General features: G+C 33.4%; 1 protein-coding gene across 2 annotated transcripts; it reads right to left on the reverse strand.

Moving 5' to 3' along the window:
* Positions 1-668: 668 nt before the first annotated feature.
* On the reverse strand, positions 669-23,372 carry LOC120636401 (nuclear pore complex protein Nup153). Of its 2 annotated transcripts, XM_039907864.1 has the most exons (8): positions 22,957-23,372; positions 14,272-14,499; positions 13,636-13,885; positions 12,795-13,112; positions 12,552-12,711; positions 12,144-12,475; positions 9,505-12,026; positions 669-5,052 (listed from the first exon to the last, which is right to left on the reverse strand). In XM_039907864.1, exons 1-8 carry the CDS (start codon positions 23,017-23,019, stop codon positions 4,897-4,899), a joined length of 4,029 nt encoding a protein of 1,342 aa, XP_039763798.1. In that variant the 5' UTR covers positions 23,020-23,372; the 3' UTR covers positions 669-4,896. The 2 variants fall into 2 exon arrangements, with proteins under 2 accessions (XP_039763798.1, XP_039763797.1); XM_039907863.1 differs by having other exon boundaries at positions 9,505-12,475.
* Between the last annotated feature and the right edge of the window lie 1,672 nt (positions 23,373-25,044).

Genomic DNA, 25,044 nt, shown 5'->3' on the forward strand with positions numbered 1-25,044 from the left:
TCTTTATTGAAGAAGTATTAATTTCCGAAATTTCCGTAAAACAGGGAAATCATTTTTTCTATTTTACTGTTAAAACTACACACTGGTAAATATAAGATTCAATGTTGTTAAAAATCATATAAGACACTCCAAATTATAAGACCAAAGTTTTGGTTGTTAGGAATTGTTTGTGGAATCGAGAATATCACTGATTAAGGCATTTCGTTAAAGTTCAGTTTTCACCAAGGATTTGAGGACCAAATCACGTCAAAGTCCCAAGGTGCATCAGTGGCGACCCCACGCTAGAAAATGCAGCGTTGGTAGACCTACTTGTGCATCCACATCAAGATGCAGCTTGTTCCTGGACACTCGGCGGTACAAAGATCTAGTTTCAGCAGTACACTTTTATTGGTTAGAATAATTATATCCCTTCGTGGGTCAATACTATCGCAATGGGGTAAACAAATTATTTTGTTATTATAACAATAAATAGTGTAAAAATACTACTATAAATCATTCTCAGCTTCATTTTGCATTATTTTCTAAATATTTCAAAATACAAACACTCGATATAGCTACTTTTACTTTAATAAATCTTCATAAAACTACGTATTATATACATGAACAACAACAGTATATAAATAATTTTGATCAACAGATAAGTTTAGTAAAAAAAATACGATCTTGCACATGACATTATTTATTTTAGTAGCTTTAGTTTATTATACGATTAAATAATTGTGTTTTCTCAGCATTTTTTATTTGGCCGTGTTAGGATTAGGCCACGCTAATTTTAGAAAGAGTTTTTGGCGTGAGATAGGTTCAATAATATAAGGTTTAGTCCACATAGTAATTCAAGTTTTTAACATTTCCATAAATTATTATTACGAACTAGTAATTTTATATCCGTACTGAAGTTGCTGATGATTTCTATATAAGCCTGGCACTGCCTACTTCCAGTACCAGCAATATTCCGCAACATCGCTAAAGAGCAATATGTTCCTCTAGAAAATTTATTGTTACAGGGAATTATAACAAACTTTATTATATATTTTCGTAAATGAAATAGATACTAGTCAGAAAGAACACAACTAGCTTTATATAACTACATAAGTTCGAAACGTTATAAGTTCAGTGGTTTTTAAATAATAATTAGTAAAAGTAAAAAGTAACAGTACAAAATTAAGTAATTTTAGCATGTTTCCCTCGTTTAGTGAGTAGGTTTAAGTGTTTCTTATAAATATTGTATATTTATACGTACATCCCGCACGGTTTACGCATATTTTTTATCATATCCTGGGTCAACGGCTTCTAAGGGATCTAACCTGTTACGATATGTCCGTCCCGAAACGCGGGGGTATATAAGCCCTTTTTGTTCTACAAAATTATCTACTAAATATTTTTTATATTGTTCACTTTAATTTTATTCTATCTATAGAAAGTAGAGGTACTTCATTGGTAAAGATGTTCGTATCCACCGAGATAGGTGAAGAAAAACACAGCAATCTGATGTTACATACTGATGTATGGAATATTTTTTTAATAGCCAGTGTTATTTGTATTCATCATATAATAACACATGTTATTTGTTTAAAAATGTCATTGCAAATAAAGAATGAACTGTTTTAGTATTACGTAATTTTATTTAACTAGATTTTCACCCTGCAATATTACTGCATTTTTATTTAGGCCACTACTGTTGTTTAGTATCTATTATTTAGGTCCAACTCTTTATCCTTACCTGATAATAGTTATTATCGTCGGTAAATACTTTTACTATATAATACACACATAATTGCGTTACCGTATAATCAATAGAGTAAGGAGCACAGTAAAGGCCTCATTTAGTTTATCTACCTTAGTCCGAATTATATGTAAAACACGTAATATGTTACGTGAAACTTAACTCTCCAAAATAACTATCACCTTAATAAGGTGGGTACTGCTCCTAAAATTTCCAACGAAGATCACGAAAAACGAGTTCTGTTTATTATACTATAGAATATGTACAAGCAAAGTTAAATAATAACTGTTCCATAGACCAAAGTCGACTGAATTATTTTTATGAAGTGTTGTTAAATAAAATAATTAATTTATATTTCAAATCAAAAACAAACTGTTATTTATTACAAAATATATACGTCAGTACAACAATTTTTTCCTATGGAACATAAATATACAAAAAAAATGTTAGAGATTAAAATGTGAGTTTGATCTTTCATGTTGTTACATATATGTATGTTGTTCAACACATTTTTTCCTGCAACACACATTACTGTGTTTATATTATAAACTGGAACAAAGAGCAGTAAATAGGAGAGGATAAGAACAAGGATGGTAACTAAGTAGTACTGATTCGTCAAATTAAATAATAATAACAAAGAGTTATAATTTTCTGATATACTTAAAATCGAGATTGATGATATAACTTTTTTTAAATAATATGTAGCGAAAATAGTGAGTTGAACTTTAAGTGAAAATATTGATAATTTTTATAAAAAAAAGTACACCGATGACAAGCACTATTTGTGGCCACTCTTACTCAGGCACCCGAGACAAATTTATCTAAACTTTTATTTCATGAGCACTGACAGGTATTTTTTGTAACGCAAGTCTGCAAAATTTTATTAAAAGTCAAAATGTCATATCATATTACAAAATAATCATATTACGCAATACGCAAGTCAAATTTAATGATACAGCCACATCAACTGTGTGTATCGATAATGCTAGTACACTAAGTATATGTCTATACCTTCATGAGGCAATCAGAGTACAATGTTATTGATATTTGTGCTAAGCTGCCATGGATATTGATCTAACGAGTTATTTCTACTTATATTATATGTTTTTCAATACATTTGCTCGCAAAGTGGCTCATCGATCACCGTTTTCAAAACATTAATTTAGTCTCTTACGCTCACATAGTGCAGAATATGCACAGTAAGTATGATCAATTAGCTTAAAGGGTGTCATTTTGGGAGCAATAAGTGAGGCGGTAACTAATAAGGGGGTAAAACAACCACAAGGGAACTGTGGCAAATAAACAAATATGGCAAATATAAACAAGAACAATTTGATCCCAACCAAGATCAACGTTTTACCATTTAACAAATAATATATGTAGATAACAAGAGGGACCTGTTGTTTGCATTACAGGTTGTTTGTAACCTCGATATTTAAAAAAAGCTACATTATTTGGGCTCATGCGCTTACGCAAGTTGAGCGCGACCATTTTGTTTTACATATGTGTTTTTTAACATATGAGATAGGTTTAGGTGTTACATACATATTTTAAGTTCTTAATTTTTTTATTTCTACCTTCTTTTTGTATTACTTGGACATACATATTTTATGAGTTTTCTTTCTTTCTTTAACTATATTTAACAGTCAAAATTACTGGACATTCTGAATGGATTATTCTAAATTTCTGTCTTAAGAGGCGAGTGATTCAGTAGGACCAAATCTTAAACTATTAAAGATAAGGTGTGATGAGCAACTTTAAAGTTTTAAAAAAAAGTGTAATCTCTGTACCCCACAAAATTCTTGCTTACCTTTACCTAAATTATAATCTTTGAATGGTTGCGAATTACGCCTCAGTGACATCTCCCAACATAACATCCGATACATAATATAATATCTAGTTGTTTAAAGAAATCCTATATTAGTCCAAAAGTATTTAGTTAATAGCAATGATGGATAAATTACGTGGTTTTGATGAATACGGTTTAATTTAACAATCCCTTTTGTTGTATTAGTTTATTGTTTTTTGTATAGTAATCTTTGTCCAATACGTAAAAATCTTGATATCTTAGGCATTACATTCTCTTTGGTAACTTACGGGCACTTAACAAGCATCATATTTTTTTTCACTCACAAATGTATTGAAAATTATACCACATGTGCATTGATAAGAATTATTCGTACTATATTGAGATGAATTATAAATCATCTCTCGTCACTATGTTAAGTAAGATTGTAAGTAATTCCTGCGACTTGAACTATCCTTGTAACGCAGTTGTCATAGATAATCTACCATAATACAGGCTGTCGTCACTAATAGATAGACATTGCAAGCCTATTATTAAATCTAAATTTAAAGAAAAGCTCTATAACAGGTGTAGTTAGAGCGCCTTATTTTTATATGTCAATAAATTCAAATATTCAATTATTTTTTTCATTACCATTAATTCCAAAAGTCGCCGGGACAAGGAGATCAGGTAAAACTGCTTAAGAGGAAGACGATTTCTTTTTAGGATTTTATATGCCTAACCTGCAAACGTAAAACTGATTTTCCGTTTTATACTGCAAGGACGGACTCGACGGGAGCTTTCGACTTTGCAAACTAAATTGTACTAGGACTCGTTGCGAGAGCGAATTCATTCCTTAGAAATATGTTTTTACGTATTCACCAAATCGTTCTGTTTACGAACAAAACGCATGCGCATTCTATTTTGCGAGCACAACTTTTGGAATTCTTTATTAAGTACTCATCAAACTGTTCTTCATGCGAAATATACTTGCGTGGAAAACGATAGATAACGAATGCTTAGCAAACGAAGGTTTGCGCTGCGAGTGCTTCCGGTGAGCATCGACCATAAATCTATTAGTTAAATAGCCGTTCCTTGAAATTAATATAGAAAACCAGTCAGTGTCAAAATTCTTAAACTTATAAAACCGACTTATCTAAAATTTTGCTAAATCATTTTCTACACATACTTCTTTATCATATTCTGTCGTCTCATATGAATTAAATTTACTGTAGTGAGAAAGGATGAGCAAGACTGCGTAAACATCCATCCTTAACGCTCACGTATTTATTTTAATACACATAAGTTATTATCCTAGGGTAAACTCACTAAGTATAAAACTTCGTCAATGAACTGCGTGCAAGTTGTTGGCGATGAAAGATGAAATTCATCGTTGGTTGGTCCGACGCACTGCCCTCCTTATTGGGCGACGGCCCATTGCGTTGGGAGCTCCGCCTGCAGTTCCTATGTTGAATTGCCGTTGTGGTGATGCTGACGCCTGGGCCCCGAAGTTATAAACTGCACCTTGGCTCTGCGCTTGTTGCTAGAATCAAATAAGCAGCTTCAATTAATAAGCTTTAGATATTTATAAAGACTTAGAAAAAAGTTTTTTTTATTTCACTACAAGTTAGTTTACGACTGAAATCTCGCGTGGTACAATGATAATAGATATCTTAAAGAAGATTTCGTAGCTGCTGGAAAGGCATTGAAGACACTCATAACATCTGATATCGGCATCCCAGGCAATACTAGAATCTTCATTAATGATCACCTGACGGTCAAAAATAAACAGCTGTTATCTAAAACGAAACTCCTTGCTAAGGAGAAAAATTACCGTTTTGTTTGGGTGAAGCACTCCAAACTATTTGTAAGAAAAAACGAAACGTCCCCCGTCTTAAGTATCAAAGCAGAGAAAGATTTGACGAAAGTAAAATAAAGTTAGTAACTAAAATAACATTTATTAGAAGTATATACCTAGAAATAAACTTTAATCTTAACCTCATACCTCTTCGTACCGCAAGGTTGGGAAGCACTGGCGTTCTTATCTCGCTCCTTTGTTCGAAGGGCGCAAGCTATTCATTTGTAATTCCGAGCGCCTCCGTAGTTTTTGCAATGAATATTGCTAAGTTTGAACGGTGTTATGATAATTTATATTATTTCTACTTACGTTATGTAATTCATTCGAAAATATTGTTTTTTCTTAACCGAGTATTATTTACTGTTTGCATTGGTTACATTTTAATTTTATACACTGTTTACCATATTCAGGGCATTTGGAAACTAGTTGCGTATATTATTGCTATTAGAAGACGTCGATTTCTATTACACTATTTTATAGTTGTTAATGGATTACTATTAAGGTACACTGCAGAATTAAGAAGTGCACTTAAGTATGATAATACAAACAGTAGTTGGTGTAAGTTTCTCCATTGTTTATGTTTAAATACAACGTTTTTTACAAGAAACGGACCTACTATTTCTATTAATTTCAACATATTGTCATTGATAACCTATGTTGGTGTTGCAACTAAGTCGTGTGTATTTGGAAGGCTGCAGTATTCTTATTATTGTGTATTAATTACTATGGTCTATAAGTGGATTACTTTTAGGCTTATTTGGTTTTTTTATAGTTATTGTGTGCAGTGTTCACTCTAGCTAAACTCAACATTTATCACCAAAATGTTAGGGGATTGCGGACCAAGACGGACACTTTTTCCAGAAATATTTTATTGAATGGTTACGACATAATTACAGTGACGGAAACTTGGTTGCTTGATAGTGTTTCGGACACGGAACTTTTTGACACTAGATACTCTGTATGGCGTCGTGATCGTGATTACAAGCAAATGTGTCAGACAAGGGGAGGTGGTGTAGCTGTGGCTACTAAAAAGAGCCTGAATGTTGAATGTAGGTCGGATTGGCAATCCTCAGCTGAAGACCTCTGGGTTTCAGTCACTTATCACAACAAAAATCGTAACACTTCGCGTATTCATATTTGCACTATATATCTCTGTGCGGAGAATAAAGGTAATTCATTTGATCAACAATTGGATAACTTTTTGATCAATCTTGAAAAATTAACTAATGAACATCCTAATGATATGTTCTTAATTTTAGGTGATTTCAACATGAGTTCCATTCGATGGAATGAAACTGAAGAGGGCCTTCAAGCTTATAATTTAAATGATAATAATTCAAGGAACTTTATTGATACATTAAGTTTATGTAACCTTAATCAATTTAACAATATTAAAAATAACTTCGGTCGCATATTGGACTTAGTCTTATCGAATGATTCAGTGACTGTTTTACATTGTGATGACCCTCTAGTACCTGAAGATCCATACCATAAGGCCCTTTGTATCAATTTACCGTTCTTTTCCATCCAGACACTACCATTGTCATCTAGAACTATGTATGCATATAAAAGAGGTAACTTTTCTCAGATTAATGAAGCCTTATCGAATTATGACTGGGATACTCTATTGCATGTCGGGGATCTTGAATCGGTTGTCAAATCGTTCTATAAAATTTTGTATGAACTGCGAGATAGATTTGTTCCCTTAATCAAAAATAAAAGTAATAAATATCCATCCTGGTATAGTATTCCACTTATTAAAGCAATTAAAGAGAAATACAAACATTTAGTTAAATATCGTACGTATAAAAACCTAGAAGACAGGCTTTCATTCGATATACTAAGAACCAGAGTCAAACTACTTGAAGATAACTGTTACTCATATTACATTAATTCACTTGAAGAGTCTCTCACGAAAGATTCTCAATTATTCTGGTCACATGTTAAGCGTAGTATTGCCAAACGTGCAACTAGCTTCTATCCTAAGTCTATGACTTATTCCCATTCTAAATCTGACACTGGAACAGGTATATGTGAACTCTTTTCATGATACTTTCATTCAACCTATCAACAAGTAACTTCTTCATCTTCGCATGTGCAGCCAGGAGATTCTATTACAACTGACATTTATACAATTGAATTCATTCCCCAAGTTATAGAAAAAGCCCTAAAATCTTTAAAACCTAATAAATCAGCTGGCCCAGATGAAATTCCTGCCATTTTTCTGATTAGTTGTGCGCATAGTTTATCAGTTCCCCTTTCTATTCTTTTTCGGAGGTCTATATCTGAAGGATATATGCCTTCTCTTTGGAAATCTGCTTATATTACCCCTATTCATAAGAATGGCCCAAGAAATATGGTAGAGAATTATCGCCCAATCTCTAAACTTTGCCTTGTGGCCAAAGTTTTGGAACGTATTGTATATAATCAATGCTATAATGTCCTAAAGTCGCAATTTAGTCAGAACCAACATGGTTTCTTAAAGGGTAGATCTACGGTCACAAACTTGGCACTATTCTTAGATTTTCTTACTGATAAGTTAGATAGTCGTGACCAAGTTGATGCTGTATATACTGACTATAGCAAAGCTTTTGACAGGATTGACCACATCTTGCTTCTAAAAAAACTGGCCTCCCTTGGGATCAGAGGAGATTTGTTTCGCTGGTTTTCTTCTTATATTAATAACAGACTTCAAACAGTTGTGTTAAATGGTTTTAAATCAAATTGGATGGCAGTACCGTCGGGTGTGCCCCAAGGGTCCTTGTTGGGACCCTTTTTATTCACTATTTTTATTCATGATATCGATCTCTGCTTTATACATTCAAAATTTTTACTTTTTGCTGATGACTTGAAGGTATTTCGTACAGTCAATAATGTTAAAGATGCGGAACTTTTACAAGCTGACTTGTTTAGATTAGATGATTACTGCATTCAAAATAAACTTGATCTTAATGTCTTAAAGTGTAACTCTATATCTTTTACTAGGAAAAGGGAACCTTTTCTCTATGACTACATTTTAAAACATCAAAACCTTAACAGAACTGATATTATAAGAGATCTCGGGGTACTCCTCGACACTAAACTAATTTTTGATTATCATATAGATGCTATTGTGACCAAAGCATTTAAAACTTTAGGTTTTATTATACGTGTTTGTAAACCATTCAAAAAAATGAAAACCATCAAAATCCTCTACTGTTCACTGGTCCGTAGTCAACTAGAGTATGCTTGCCAAATATGGAATCCTGCGTATCACATTTATATCAATAAATTAGAAAGTATTCAAAAGAAATTCATTAGATTCCTTAAGCACAAATTTCACCTTCCTAAAACTTCCTACGAAATATCATGTTCGGATTTACACCTTGTACCCCTTCATACACGTAGAAACATTGCCGACGTTTGTCTCTTACTTAACATTGTTAGAGGGTCAATAGATAGTCCGGAATTACTTACTAAGTTAGATTTATTTGTACCCTCGCGATTACCTAGGCATAAAAAGATTCTGCACGTACCCTTAACTAAAACTAAGAATAGATTTAATTACTTTTTAATCCGTGTCTCTCGCCTTCTTAATTCTGTTTACAATGACCCCGAAATTGACCTATTTTATGGTAATATGAATAGTGTACGTCGCAAATTAGTAGATAAACTGTTGCATGCTAGGTAAACTTAACACTTTGTTTTAGTTTGCTGCGTTTTTGCTGGGTTCTATCAGGTACCCTTGTTTATATAAGACTTATCTGTGGAAACCTGTTATTAGTTTTAAGTCAATCAATCTGTTAACTAGTTAGTATCTACAACTGTTGGTTTTCCAATTAAAGAAAAAATAAAAATAAAATAAAATAAATAAAATTATTAAAACATGCTAGTGCCATTAACTTGATAATTTGTCCAGCCCGAAGAAACCGTCGGACCAAAAGTTTGATGAAATCTACTTGCCGCCGTACCTGCAACCAGCATCATGCATCATGCAAGTTTTGAAGTCCAAGGGCGTGTGAAGTCTACTGATAAGTGGAATACGACCTAATCCCTTTTCATTCTGAGAGGAGACCCGTGCCTTGCAGTGGGCCGTTAATGGGTTGAAGGTGGTTGCGATGAATATACCAAAAAAAATATTAATTCTTAATTTCTTACCTGTCCAAATCCAAATACTCCTGTTGTCTGTTGAGCACCAAAATTAAATGTCGGCGTAGGAACCGAATTCAATGGTGCAACCTCAAATGTGGATATTGTTGAATTGGGTGTCCCAAATGACGGAGTTGCACCTGTATTTATCGTCCCAAACATTCCCACTGATGGTGAATTATTGTTAACCGTTTGCCCTCCAAACATATTTGACGGAGCTTGACTTTGTAATGTTGATGAGAACATATCTGGCTGATTATTGTTTACTTGGCTTGACATCCCAAAGAGGTTTTGTGTAGGTTGAGCGAGGCTTCCAAAAGTCGGAGCAGGTGTCACGTTGTTCGAATCGAACTGCATCGATGATCCAAAAGAAAAAGACCCGGGCTTTTGCAAATTGCTTGCCCCAGCGTTTGATGCAAACATATTGGAATTATTAGACCACATGTTCTCTTTCTTTTCGGGTGCTCCAAATATTCTGCTCCCTGACGCAGCCCCTAATACATTATTAGCAGGGTCTACATTGTTTCCTGTAGGTAATGGAGTCGACTTTATATTATCAGTAGGTGTGTTCTGATTCAGCGACCATGTGTTATCTTCTTTTGCTTGAACCGAAAAAGGATTGCCGGATTGAATCGCAGGTAAATTATTGACGCCTTGTACTGCGTTATTGCCTGGTGACATTTTAATTGAGGAGTCCAACTGATTCGATGACCACATTATATTTTCCTTCTTTGCTGGTCCTCCCAAGAGTCCTGAGTTCGAAGAATGGCTGGTACCAACTACAGTGCCTCCTGTTGCTAACCCATTACCTCCAGATACTATATTACCAGAAGTAGCATGACTACTAGGTAAACCATTACCAGACAATGTATTACCGGTATTTGATGTCGGCAAATTAAATAAAGTAGGTTCAGAACTACTTCCAAAAGTGAAATTAAACTTCGGCTTCTCAGTTTGTATATTTGTAGTATTAGCTCTGAAGCTAAATACTGGGGCACTAGGGAGTGACGACGGCGCTGCTGAGGTCGTGATGGAGTCGTTTTTATCAAATAAGGTTAATGAAGAAGGTACTGAATCGGTTTTAGAAAAAAAGTTCACTGGAGATGCAGGTTCTCTTTTTTGGAACATGGAAGTAGAGGAAGTTGAAGGTGCTTGTATAGCAGGAACTGTAGAAGCAGTTGTTACAGCAGAAAATAATTGTGAACCTGGTTTGATACTAGAAGCCGAAAAAGTGAAAGTGCTTTGAGGAACTTTGGCATCAACAGCAGTTGTGGAGACAGAAGGTCCTGCCGGAGTCTTAGCCATTTGACCAAAAGAACGCGACACTGGTGCAGTCGTAGCTGCTGAAGTATTCGAAGATATCCCAAATATACCAACTAGCTTTTGTGTATTTGGTAGCGCAGTCTTATTAAATTCTTCTATATTTGGAACTTCTTGGACTTTTTCATCAGTTCCTGGTGATTTTTTTGGTTGGATAATTTGAGGTAACTTTGTGCCTGTTTCGATTGGGTTTCTGAAAAGGTTAGAAGTGGTCGGTGCCGATGATACCATGGGTTTCGATACGCCAAATTTGAATGTTGGTTTAGGAGTTCCTTCTGCTTTTGTTTCTTTCTCTGTGATATTGATAGCACAAGATTTTGGTTTTGATGTACCAAAAGTAAAAGATGCAGGTTTAGTTACAATATTATTATTGGTTTCAGATTCTTTAACTGTAGTTCCTAATCTTGTTACAGGGAAGGACTCAGCCTTTTTTTCAGAGACATTGTGGGCAGGTTCGATACCAAACTTAAAAGTTGTATTATGTGTACTAAAATTAAAACTATTCTTTTCCGACTCCTTTATTTTGCTTGGATTTTCTGTATCACAACAGAGACATTTACTTCTATCTTTGTCATTGCGTACCAAACAATTTGAACACTCCCATTTATCACTTTGTAAATTAATAATTTTCTTAAAAGAAGAATCATTACTTGCTGGAGGTTTAGAGATTTTTGACTTTGGTGATTTGTCCTTAGGATCACTTTGTTTAGGAGTAGGCTTTGTTGCATCACATGCTACACATTTATCAGCAATACTCTTATTTTTTATTAAGCAAACTTCGCATTTCCAGTCGCTAGCAATATCAGCTGACTTGGAGTTAGCGACAGGACCTACCTCTTGAGATTTTTTACCACCACAACAAACGCATTTGTCCACACCTTCAACATTGCTCACCAAACAATCCTGGCATTTCCATTTAGATGCCTCAATGATTTTTGTTAAGGATTTAGCTACTTTGTCAATTTTCATTTCACAGTCAATACATCTTTCAGAATGTTTTTGGCTCGGAACAACCTTACAACAAGAACAGCACTTAGGTTTGCTCTCACTACTTGCAGGTTTCTTCGCACCACAACAAACACACATGTGAGAACCAGATTTATTAGAAACCCAGCAATCGTCACAATTCCATGTTTGTGATTGAGTTTCTGCTTTTTTGTTTCCAGTATTAAGAGATTCTTTGTCTTTCGATTCTTCTATTGTCCGCCGATCTGGAGAGCCAAAAGTATAGTTAGGGAGTGATGAAGAATTTTTTACTGTTCGTTTATTAATCATTACAGGACTCGAAAATTTATAAGAATCGTCATTTAAAATGGTTTGTGGCTTACAGGCAATTTCAGTTATATTCTTAGGTACAGGATCTCGTTTCATCAATTTGGTAGTAGAAATGGGCATTGTAGATGTAGCAGTAGTAGTAGTTCCAGTCGTAGAATTTGCAGTAGGTTTCTCCAAATTTCTCCTTTTAGACACGCATGAGGAAACAGAAGCACCTAACGTAAATTTCGGTAAGTTATTGTGATCAATTTGTAAAACCGCAGTGGGCAGTGGAACTATGGCTGACCCATCAATTTCGCTTGCTGCAGTATCATCCCGGTTAATCCGTGTTATCTTGGTTTTCATTTTAGTAGTTAATTTATCGGATTTTTCATTTGGAATGTTGCTAAAAAAAAAAATATAACATAGTAATATGTTTTAAAGCTATTTTATCAATGTAAAATAAACTTATTTATATTTACCCATGACTTTTTGAAGAGGGAGATGGTGTAAAGGATAGTGAACTGCTATTTGAAGCTATTAATTGGCGAGCAGCACTTGTGGTATCCATTAGTCTTGACTTTTGTTTGAGTCGCAATGTTTTAGCAATGCTTGGCACATGGAGTTCTTCAGTTTTGTAGCCTAAAAATAAATGAGAAGTAAATACAAAATCTCAGTTCAAGTTCTGATTTCAAAATAATAGTATCTTAATTTTATACACCTACCTTTAGTACTTAGTGAATTATCCAAGCTGTTAGGGGACCTTACGAATTGTGATATCCTCTTGGCTTCTATTAACGGAGAAGAATAATTTTCCAATAAATCCATTACACGTCTTGTAGCATGACTAATGTTTACGTTGTCATTGTTAGCAGGTTGATTAATTAATGTGTCTTTTCTGGTTTTAATGTTTGGCTTGTTCATGTAAGAACTTGCCGCTCCCCCATACCTTGTTTGTCCTGGGTAAAATGGCGAACCAAATAAAGCAGGTTTAAAATATGGTTGCCTAAGATCCAGCACTGAATTTGATCGTTGCAGTTTATCTAAAATTAAATTTGAAATTGTTAGTGTACGATTATAGTTAAAGTTGCATATTATGTTACAGTACGAGTAGGTCTTACGTCTAGCATGGCGTGGCGTGAATCCAATGGCATTATTGGCCTACAGAATATACATATACCCACACTGACATTATAAATGCGAAATTGTGTGATGTGTGGTTATTTGTTTGATTGTTTGAGATTAGAGGTGACAAATATGTTGACCTGGACAAAAGTTGGCACAGAGATAGCATGCATGCTGTAGCAGACAGCTACAGACCAAAAATGTTCAAGATCATGTATTGGTTACCTATTTTTTCACAACAATAAATAATTCCTTCGAGTTCTATAAAAATCAAAACAAATTCGAACGAATAGTCTTTGATGCTAGTGGAATGGTATGGAAATTCATGTACCTACAAATCTGAAGTAAGCTAAGCTACAGTATCTGAAGGATTTATGTATGTAATATTAATGCACCCGGTGCATTTTACAGGACGCAAAGCAAAGCCTTGTGGGTACTTACCACTGGTTTTCTCATCATCTGTTACATCAAAGAGTGATTTTCGTTTTTTTACAATTGACTGATTAGTTGAATAAGAAGAATTTTGCGATTTATACACTGCTGTGTCTTTTCCACGTTCTGAGATTTTTGCTTCAGTAGAAGAAGGTACAGGTGTTGATATTGTTTCTGGTCTAAATTTGCTCCTACCTGTTGCAGAGTTCACTACACTGAACGTCTCAGTAGATTCTGTATTGGTACCAGTACTTTTTGTCTGAAAGAAAAATTATTTCATTAAGAAAGTTAAGATATTAGAAATAACTTACTTTTTAGTTTTAATTGTTGTTAATATTTTTAAGTGTTGAACACTCCAAATTTCAGTCATGAAATATTTTTTAAATCTCGTTTTATATTTTTGAAAAATCACCTTAAACAAAAACACTTTATATTTTATTTATTTTTATTTACTTTTTAGTTTTAATTGACAATGTTTTTATGTGTTAATAGTTGGTAGTCACTACAAACATACATACTTGACGTTTCAAAAGTGCTTATAAAGTAGGTCTACTTGAAATAAATGAATTTGAATTTGAATTTATTAGACAACTTAGAAAATTACTAGAAATGGAAGGCTATGCTTTAACGTTAACAATTACTTACTTCGGGTACCACAGAGACATTTGGTAAAGATGGGGAACTGAAGCGCATCCTTTTAGAAGGAGGTTGAGCAATTGGATTATCTGTTGCCTCATCTTCTGTTGAAGAATCTGAGGACTCCGCAACGGGTGCTGAACCATTAGTGTTTGAGGAACTGGGACTACCAAACCATTTTGTAATAGAAGATGGCAATAAACCTGACATTCTCGATGTTACATTCTTGACAAACGACTGGAAAGAGGTTAATTAATTATGTAATATTCACTCATTATTTATTGTTATACATCACTTAGTCACTACCTATGGTCACTACATGCAACAATTATTAGATAACACAATAAAACATAACCTAAATCAGTTCTAGTAAAAGAACATATCGAATCTGTAAAAAATATCATATCGAAACTGTAAAAATATACATATTAATTGTAAAGATTATTCGTAGTGTTCGGCTCGTGTTTGGAAATTGTGTTTTTACTATGTGCTAGTTTCTAATTTCTATATGCCAATTGTAGCTTTTCCTTTAACATGTGATTAGTTGCAACTTCCTATCCTAATACAGCAGCATTGGATTAAGCTGAATCCGTAAGGTTGTTGAGATTTGTCAATACGCAGGCCGCAGTAACCAAGGAGCGCCGATTTCTTGAGACTCTCACTCGAATACAGAGGATAAAAGTCAAACACGAACACACTGGTTTTCTCTTGGTATTTAAACAATATGTTAATTCCTTATAGAAACTCGGGAAATTATTCCCATCAAAAATTATCAATCCTAGGCACCTTCAGTAATTATTTATTTTTTGTTAAAAAAAAATTTTTTTCTTGTGAACAAAAATATATATTATTTTACGAAGGTATATAGGTATGGGGCGGCGGAAATAAAGTGGCCTACAATCGTAAAAAAATTTTGGCACTAGTTAAGTTAACTAACTATCCAGGACGATATTAGATTCTTCTAGTCGATTACAGCGAAGATTGTTGAGTCAACTATACAGGCCGAATGTTTGGTACTCAAATTTATAATCCATTGTTCTTCGCACAAACGAATGCAATCTCTCATATTGTTTTCATATATGGAGTCTCGGTCTTGATACAGTGTGTTTGGCAACACCACTCCTATCACAATCATATCTGATAATCTTAGACAAAAGTTTACTGTGCATCGTGTTTGAGGCATTCAGAGAAATTCTCTTGGTTTCCAAATATTATTGACTCTTTAAAGTAATTGAAATTAAAATATCGTTTCCTACTGACGCCATATTGGCACCTTGTCGCCCAGTCCGAACAAAGTTCTTGTGGCTTGGTAGCAACAGCAACCCTTCATAAAATCAATAAAGACTTGTGAGAAGCAGGCTATTTATAGAAATCTCTTAGGGTTTCGTTGTAAAGGTTAACGAAGGGAAATCATATTGCGCAAAGCTTTTATAAAATGTTCTTTACGTGCGATAAACAAAAATAATGCTCCAGTCCATCGTACCTACCTCCTACACACACTTCTAACTGGTAAAAATTATGTGTGTGTATAAATCAACTAATTTATATATAACTCTGCAGAAGTTATGTGCGTTTATGATTGAAGTAATTAAAATATCACTCACACCAACGTGCCTGAGCATTCTACATAATGTTTTCAAAGGTGTGTAAAGTCTACTAATCTGCACCCTGAGACCAAGTGGCCAGCGTGGTTGACTAGGGTCCTTCTCATTCTGAGAGGAGATTCTTGTCCTGCAATGGGCCGTGTGGCCGATATTTTCGGATTTCTGATTTTAGCTTAATTAATCAATTTACCCAAAATCAGAATCCGAAAGTCCTATTAGTCGAAAACACGACTGCTCTAGTGACTAGTGATAGGTAGGCTTTATTTTCTCATGACAAAGTCAATATGGCTGATTAGTTTGCCAAATACGCAAAGAACAAAGAACACTAAAAATAACTGTTTCGAGTTTGGTATTAATTTAAAGACATTCATATCATACATGGTGTTCCCAGCTGTTTCTTTAGTATTAACTAAAAGGCGAAACATAATGTTATTTTCATTTTTGTTGTTGACGCAACAATTAGGTGCCCACCTGATGGTAAGTGGAAACCCATCGCCTATAATCTGTGCAACTCTTCGCAGGGTATGCGAGGGACACGATATGCAAAGTGCCTCATGAGCGTGTAATGTAAAACCACACCCTTCAGATCGAAAACCTAACACAAAAAGCTCTTTTAATTTATAGTTTAAGAACTGCAACTAATAGACGTAAAGTTACCTTTTAAAAATAGCCTTTCAGAGGTCCTTTTTCGTCAAGATCTATTGGAGGTAGCCTAGAGAAAACGGGGGAACTCTGAAAATATTATGGGCACACCTATAGCCAGTGGCGTGCATTGCATATATGCAAATAAGCAGTGCATACCCTACCCTCAGGGTCTTAAAGAACCTTCAGATAGGACCATTAAAGTTTTGTAATTAAAAAAACACTAAGTAAAAAATATATGAAAGCGCCATCTAGTAATGAGCGGCCAAACTTCTAGGTCAATTGTCGCTAGACAGGCGACAGCGCAACCAGCGCGCGCGAGGCGTAGGTATAGCTTATAAAATAAAATTTTCTACTTCGTATTTTAATTTTTAACCGTAAATGCTAAACATTTACCTTTTAAAACACGTAAAAATACCTATATTATCATTTAAATCTCATGTTATCGATTGCAGGGTAAATCAATTATTATGAATCACTCGACATATGACGCCATCTACTGTTGCATAGAAATATCAAATAAAATAAGCACGCCCAAAGAAAGAATCGTTCTGCTAGATGTGTGCGTGCAAGTTAGTAGTGTGTGTCGTGTAATGTTATAATCGTGCGCTTGTACTTACAAGATTAGCATCGGTCTTGTGTGAACAGTTTCATTCATAAATTCTCTATGTATAGGTGTCTATAAGCACTGCTTACGGAAGTGGATAATCAATTACGTGTTTGATTTTTTTATGAAAAGTATTCCAGGAATTATTGGAAAGTGAGAAAGTTAACAATAATTATTGTTTATATTTATTGTTGACATATCAAAATAAAATAGCGTTCGTACCCTTACTTACAAAAAAATTAAAGACATATTTTGACTAAATTCGATTGCAATATTATCATTAGCATATTCAATTGCCATTATTGTTTACCTTCGAACAATGCTCTATGGCGTTGGTGATAAATAAAAGGTTAACGTGCATAAATACAGCAACTTATAAAAGTTTGAGTAGTGATAGTTTAATGTGTTAACGTTTTTTTATAGTTTATTCATTCATTTTATAATGAAAGCATATTCGTGCGGTCTTTGTTTGGGTTCAGTGTGCCTGGAAAAAGTACTTAGAGACAACTTTAATTTCTATCCCTTTATCGTAAAATTAGAAATCATTCGCAAAGGAAGGTGTGTACCAATGTTACAAATATCCACAAAAATAGGTGATAAAGTAAAACGTATGTGTAATAATAAATTTTACGAAAACTAGGTATTCTTGACTAAGCGGCTTTGTACACACCAATCGATTATTTTGCTTTCCTTTTGTTTTATTGTCCAATATACGTAAAGTTTGAAATGATAAAGGATATTGTGATATTAATAATTTTCATCAAGACGCTAAAAACATGTTGGAAAAAAATATTATCATCTTCAGTGTGCTTAGAAAATGCTGCCGAATGGTGTGTCATAATTTTGTGACGTAAATCAGGGTATGTACTTTTATTCAATTAGCAGTAGATAGACGATAGTATTAAATCAATCAAAAATATAACTTTCGTAAAGTAATTTGAATATAAACCGACATATCTAAAATATAAATTTTACTTTATGTTTGTGCTGAACACCTTGTGCATACCCTGGGTCCAAGGGCTATGCACGCCACTGCCTATAGCGATTTGAGTATTTCTTAAAGTACCTTACTTGTGCGATTTCTAACAAAAACAACCATTTGGTGTAATTAAATCTTAATTCCTAATGCATATAATAAAATTTGCATTGTAATGTTACATTTCAACAATAGTGACGCCTAGTGCAAACTGCGCGATAGAGTGCCACAGATGTAATAAGAACTTATTTTTTTTAATTATATTCAAACTTGATAATGTAATTTATTTTTAAGTAATAATGTCTTTTGAAAAGTAGCTTTTAATTATTTTAGACATGAAAAGCATTATTATTGCTTATACACATAAGCCATAAGGTACCACAGTTCTTTTCGATTAACTGAAGACCAATTTTGTATTATAAAGTAATAACGTATGACAAACTATTTGATCAGCATACAAAATGCAGCTAATATTATTTCAGGCTGAAATGTTAATGTAAAATATTTTTTTTAATTAATTAACTAGTTTAAAGTTAATCCATTACATTAAAAACCTCTTCCTCTTAAGAATGTAAATATAGTTATATATTACAAAAAAAAAACCCTCTGGCGCAGCTACAAATGTTGTGTTTTGGATGTTTCTCTTTTGTAACAGCCAGCCTAAATTTTAATCATCATTGTTAAAATTACACAATAAATTTTTTAAGTTAATAGAATAACTTTATTATACAACTAAAAAGTATAACAGCGAAAATGTAACAAATGAAAGATGTTGATTTGTAAACGATTCAAATTAATGTAGCATGTCCACGATTTTTATTTACAGCTTTACAATGGCGCGGCGAGGCATTGATTCCTTTAATTTTTTACATTTCGCAAGAGAAATGAGTTCCATTCTTCTTAGAACGTCGAACAAAGTCATACAACTCTCTTAAATTACCACACAGTCGATTTGAAACTTTTTTTTCGAATTCACATCAAAGATGCTCGATTGGGTTTAGATCTGGGATGTTAGCTGGTCAATCTAAGACATGAACTGATTGCGACGAAAGAATTTCCTTAACGGTTTGTGCATTTTGCTTTGCATAATTGTCGTGCTGGAATGTCCAAATAACCGGAAGCACGTCTTCAGGTAACATTGATTCTTCCAGTATATTTTTGAATATTAGGTTCAGATCTAATGTAAAAAGTTTATCTATTTATTTATTTTTCCCAATCAACAATATAGTGCTAGTGGTGTTGAACTGTTTTGAGATACCAACAGAAATACAAAAAGTAAACATGGTGTTAGTTGTACTTGTTAATTTCTAGCATTTGTTAGAATATAAGTCAGAGACTATAAGAAGGTATACTTATTTCCGTAATTGAATATTGGAATATTTTATTGTTTATATAATTTTAAAATGTTCTGTCTATGCTACTCTATGGTATTTTTGAGTATAACATCTCTATTCAGTTGTAGAGTGTCAGCACTAGTACTGCGCTATATTTGCAGTTGGTAGACCATAACTGTAGTAAGTTACTACTTGATTTATTCTTATTAATGTAATTTAGAAACTGCTTGGATATTATTTAAATGAATAATAATTAATAAAGAGATAGTTATTAAGAATTTATAATAATTTAAGAAATACTTTGATTTAAATGAGTCATAATATTATCTACTGGTTAAATAAGATTTAAGGATAATATTCAAATTAATTATTTGATAATTGATATCATATCTAATTATGTTTTAGTGTAAAAGCATATCTCTGGTAAAGTTATTATAATATTAAACAATTAACTTATTATTGTGGTTCTTAGATTTCCACCTTAGATAGTAAAATATATTTTATGGGAAGGTGGTGAGTCTTAGTTTCCCATCTACCTTCAAAGATATAGAACACAGTGCAACTCGAAAGGTAAATAAAAAGTTATAAAGGCTATGTATAAATTTGGATAACAACTGAAAGACTTTAATTAGTAATCTTTTAAAATTTATTATATTTATTAAAAATTAAAACAAAGACCTTTTACAAGAATTTAATATACATAAAAAAACTTCCCTTATGGCAATGTACAAAGTGGCTATTAGGAGAACATACTACAATAGCATCTAATAGAAGCAAAATTTAAATGCATACATGAATATTTTAAAATGGAGAATTAGTGATTATCTGAGGATTATTCCAGGTTGAAATAAAAACGTTTTTGAGTTGCTAAACAACACTTCCTCAACTATTTGATCAGTGAGTGACTGGACTCATTGGGAGCATGCAGCACAGGACCATGGAATGTGGAAGTTCCTACAAAAGACCTATGTCCATCAGTGGATGTCTATCATTTGAAATGATGACAATGGTAAAACAGTGCAATCCTAAGATTCAACAAAAACCAACGCAATGTTATGTGGATATAAGCTTCACTTTTTCCTTAAGTCATGAAAATTTGAAATACCTACATAGACACAATTAACAAACATTGACTTGAAAAAGTATGAGGAACTTTGTTGCTATGGGGGTTTGTTAGGTGGGTTTATCAACTTTGTTTCACCCAGTACAACAACCAGTGAGTTTTTTTTTTAATTAAAGCATTTTAATCAATACTGCACTCTTTGTTTGGTAGTAGTACTAGGTTCATAGCGATAGTCAATATTGTTTTCTGTTTAGAGATATTGTTTCCACATCAAGACTCAATGCATTATTCAAAAATAAATGCAAGTTTTTCTGTTGTTCAGCTAAACAACTGCACCAAGCTTGGCAAAAATTTGCATTGAGATCGCTAAGGCGCTTAGCAACAGCTAGTAAGGTTATATAAATTGCAAAATTGGTTGAAAAACACTTTTTGAATTGCACATAGATTAAGACTCATGGAAATTTATTGTTAGAAGAAAATCAATACGCTAAAACTTGAAAAGATAAATTTTGCAAAAACAAGTGTTATGGTTTTAAAAATTACAAAAATATACAACAAGAAACTAAACAACTATATTTAACAGTTGTTTAATTTGATGATAGTAGAATTTAGAATTATTGATATTGAGGTTTTCCTTAGTTATATAATTAGCAAGTGCACCCAATTAATTAAATATTTGCATTTTGCTTAGCTTAGCATTTGATTTTGTTTTTTAATGTGGCATTCAATTTACTTGTAGTTCTAAAAAAATTTAAAGTATTCAGTATCGCTAAGCCTTAAATGAGGGGTTTTCTACTGTCCGCTGAGGAGTTCTGTCCTCTATCTCCAACCACAATCATCAGATTAAACAAAGTTTGGGCAAAATTAAAAACATATTATATCCTCTATAGTACAAAAATAATTATTTAAATTGGTTATAATTTGTCGGAGTTATGGTGTAAAATCTTAAAAAACTTTCATTCCCTCTTCCAAAGGAACCAAGCTTAATGTCGGGATAAAAAGTATCCCGACATTAAGCTTGGTTTTTATTAAGCGACATTAAGTTGTCCGCGTGACAAACAAACTTACATTCACATTTATAATAGTAGTAGGGATTATTGTGTTAGTAAAAGTAGTGCTTTTGTGATAGAGGTCATCCAGGGAAGTATTACTGCTTTGCTTATTGCATCATTATCATCGCCAATAAGCAGTGCAGAGTTCCTATCTGAAGGGTATGGTTGCCAGTGTAATCACAGACACAACAGGCTTAACACCTACGCCTTTTGCTGGTTGTGTGCCTTGCTTACCATAAGGTGGATTATCTGCTTGGTCTAATAATTCGGTGGTTGTATATATATCCTACTCATAATAATGTGGGATATATAAGTGGATATAAACAGTCGACTTACAAGAAATGGTCATAAATTAGTGACATCTGCATATCGTCTGCGAAAGGTGCAGAAGTCATTTGTGGGATTGAGTATACGCTTTTATAATATGATTCCTAAGGTAATTTTGGACCTACCAATCCATAAGTTTAAAGAATGTGTTAAAACACATTTATTACAGCGAGGTTATTATACAATTGATGAGTTTCTTAATGACAAGGTTGCTTGGAAGCATCCGGCTCCGCTTTCATCTCTCACAAGATAGAAAAATGAATGTTAAAATATAAAATGTAAATTTTTGATGTTGGAAAAGAGCAACTGCTGAGTTTCTTGCCGGCTTCTTCTCGGTAGAATCTGCCTTCCGAACCGGTGGTAGAGTCACTACACACGGACAGACTTGACGTTTCAAAAGTGCTTGTATTAGGCCTACTTGAAATAAATGAATTTTGAATTTTATACATATATATATCCTACTCATAGTATATGACTCAAATATATATTTATATAAATTAAGAAACTGTAGTAAAATCAAGTACAGATTGACAGCGATGATAATTTATGTATCATGGTTAAATAAATAAAGAGAAAATGATTTGATGAGAAAACTATTTAAAGAACAGAATTGACACAACCCACAAAATTACAAGAAAGAGTTGTGGTTACTAAATTGGATCAAGAAATGACTTTATTCAACAAAAAGCCTGAGAATAAACGAAAACATATTTTATAATATTCATAGTATTGTGATTTTAAATGTTAGGCAAGTACTGTTTGTGATCAATCACTGTTTAAATTATCAACATCACAAAACAGAATTCCCAACTTTAGTAATAGAATATCCTAGAACTTCGATAAATAACTTATTTGTTGGTATTCCTCGAAATTGAAGGGAAAATCCAATGCAATGATATTATTGTAATTTTAGTGTTCTTTATGCAAAGTGTCGATTAGTTTCGACTGATAAAATGGTAGAAATCTGCACGATTTTATATTGTAAGTACCATTTATACAGTCGCCGAGCCTGGCGTCGTCTTATTAATGTAAAAATATACATCTACGCGTGAGGCCGTCGCTAAGAGCGGGAACTTGAAGAAAACTTACCTTATTGACGTCGTTTGATGATCTGGGGCGTTTCTCCTTTTTTGATGGATATCCCGCACTCATTTTGATTTGTTTTATTATCACTGGATAACAACTGCCCGCAGTGTAAACTTTAAATGTTGTATATTCGATTAAATCTATATTACAATTGGCAAAAACGTGACAAACATGGCGTCTTCAATAAACGTCAGAGACAATTGAACGCAGAATATACTACCTACCTAAGTACAAAAATAATTCATAACGGAATCACAAAATTCAATATTCACTTCCCAAAGAAAAAATATGTATAGATTGTTACTTATTCTTTGTTCATTACACAAGGAATTTGCTACTAGCCAGAGGAGTCTAAAGACGCAATTAGGTACATTATTTATTTAGTAAAAATTTAAAACGAATAGTCCATGACAATAATTGATGAAGAATCCAGGGGCAAATCATTTATAACCAAAGAGCATTGAGCTTCAGTCTGCGCCAATTATCGACAATTTTTTTTTACTTTTTTTGGACAGGTAACTTTTTGAAAGTTACTTTATTCTCTAATATTACCCACCATCAAATTGCTGACTTAGTACACGTTTTTTTTTAAATAAGTAGTAATTATTCCTTCCATCCATCCATCACTATTCAGGCTGTTAAGCGTTGGAACGCCTTCCCTTTGGCTATTCAAGAGGCCAAATCCAACCATATCTTTTAAACTTGTAAAAGATCACTTTTCGTCTCAATCGTATGTAAACCCATGATGATTCACTACTTCCTTTTTTTTGTTTTCGGTTTTATTTTTATGTTTGAGGATATTTATTTTATACTTATTTTATTTATTAAATTTTTTTAAGTAAATGTAATTTTTATATATTATATTTGTATTGGTAGTTACATATTTATTTAATTACAAGTATTGTTGTATAAATTTTATATTTATTTAAGTCATGGAATATTTTTCTACGGGTATGTGTGCACCACCTACATATTTTCTGTGTTTGTATTTATTCGCCATTGGTTGCCTGGAGGCTGAAAGAAATTGCAATGATGCGATAACGCCGCCAAATTGTATACGCTGTTTTGTTATACTTTTATTTTTTATGTTATCATTCATTCAAAAATATTTTAACTCCCATAACGTTGCTTTATAATTTGACTCAACTCTATCACTTTGAGCATGTGCAATGTGCATAAAATAATAAGGGTAGAATTAGTCAATGTAGAGATAAAGGGCAATATGTTCAGGAACTGAGTATGCTGACTTTTGTCAAGCCAAGCCCATTGCTGCACTAAACTTACTGCTGCTCGCAGCAGCAGATTTAACACATTCTCTTTGATCTCAAGGTGAATTACTAATACACTCTCAGTTGTGGTCCGAAGAATTTTTATTTTATTTTCTCAGTTGTTTTTAAGCAGTGATGAAAATATGTAGTGTACTGCAAACACCAACCTAGTATGTACTAGCTCTGTGACTGCAAATCATTTGAGCTTACGGACTGTATTCGGTGCCCACCAAAGCTCTTGATTTAATGTGTTACTGTATTTATAAGATCATTGACCAAAGTATGGAGGGTACAGGTAAGGAGAGTCATCTTATATGGGAGAAAAGTTGAAAAAGTGTCCAGTGTATGCGCTAAATAACAGTTCAAAAATCCTCCACAATGGCGCTGGTGGATGCGCAGGGTATGGTATGAATTATGGAGGGTAGAGGTAAGGAGAGTCATCTTATATGGGAGAAAAGTTGAAAAACTGTCCAGTGTATGCGCTAAATAACAGTTCAAAAATCCTCCACAATGGCGCTGGTGGATGCACAGGGTATGGCATGAAGTAGCAATCGTAGATGAATTGAAGTATGCCGAGTTAAAAAATTTAATGTCATTATCGACTAAAGTAGTTAATTATTGAGAATTTCAACAACTTACGTTGTACAAAATATTGTGGTAAATATAACCTTACTTCCTTGTATCTCCATACTTCCTTGTTTATTTTTCAAGCCTACTCTAACAATATTTATATTTGGCGCTTCTTTTAAGAGTTACCCTGATGCAATTGTGGCGCCATCCTAATTTAATACATTTTGACGACACTTTTTCATATACACAGATG

This window comes from Pararge aegeria, chromosome Z (genome assembly GCF_905163445.1).
Source record: "Pararge aegeria chromosome Z, ilParAegt1.1, whole genome shotgun sequence".
NCBI lineage: Eukaryota > Metazoa > Arthropoda > Insecta > Lepidoptera > Nymphalidae > Pararge > Pararge aegeria.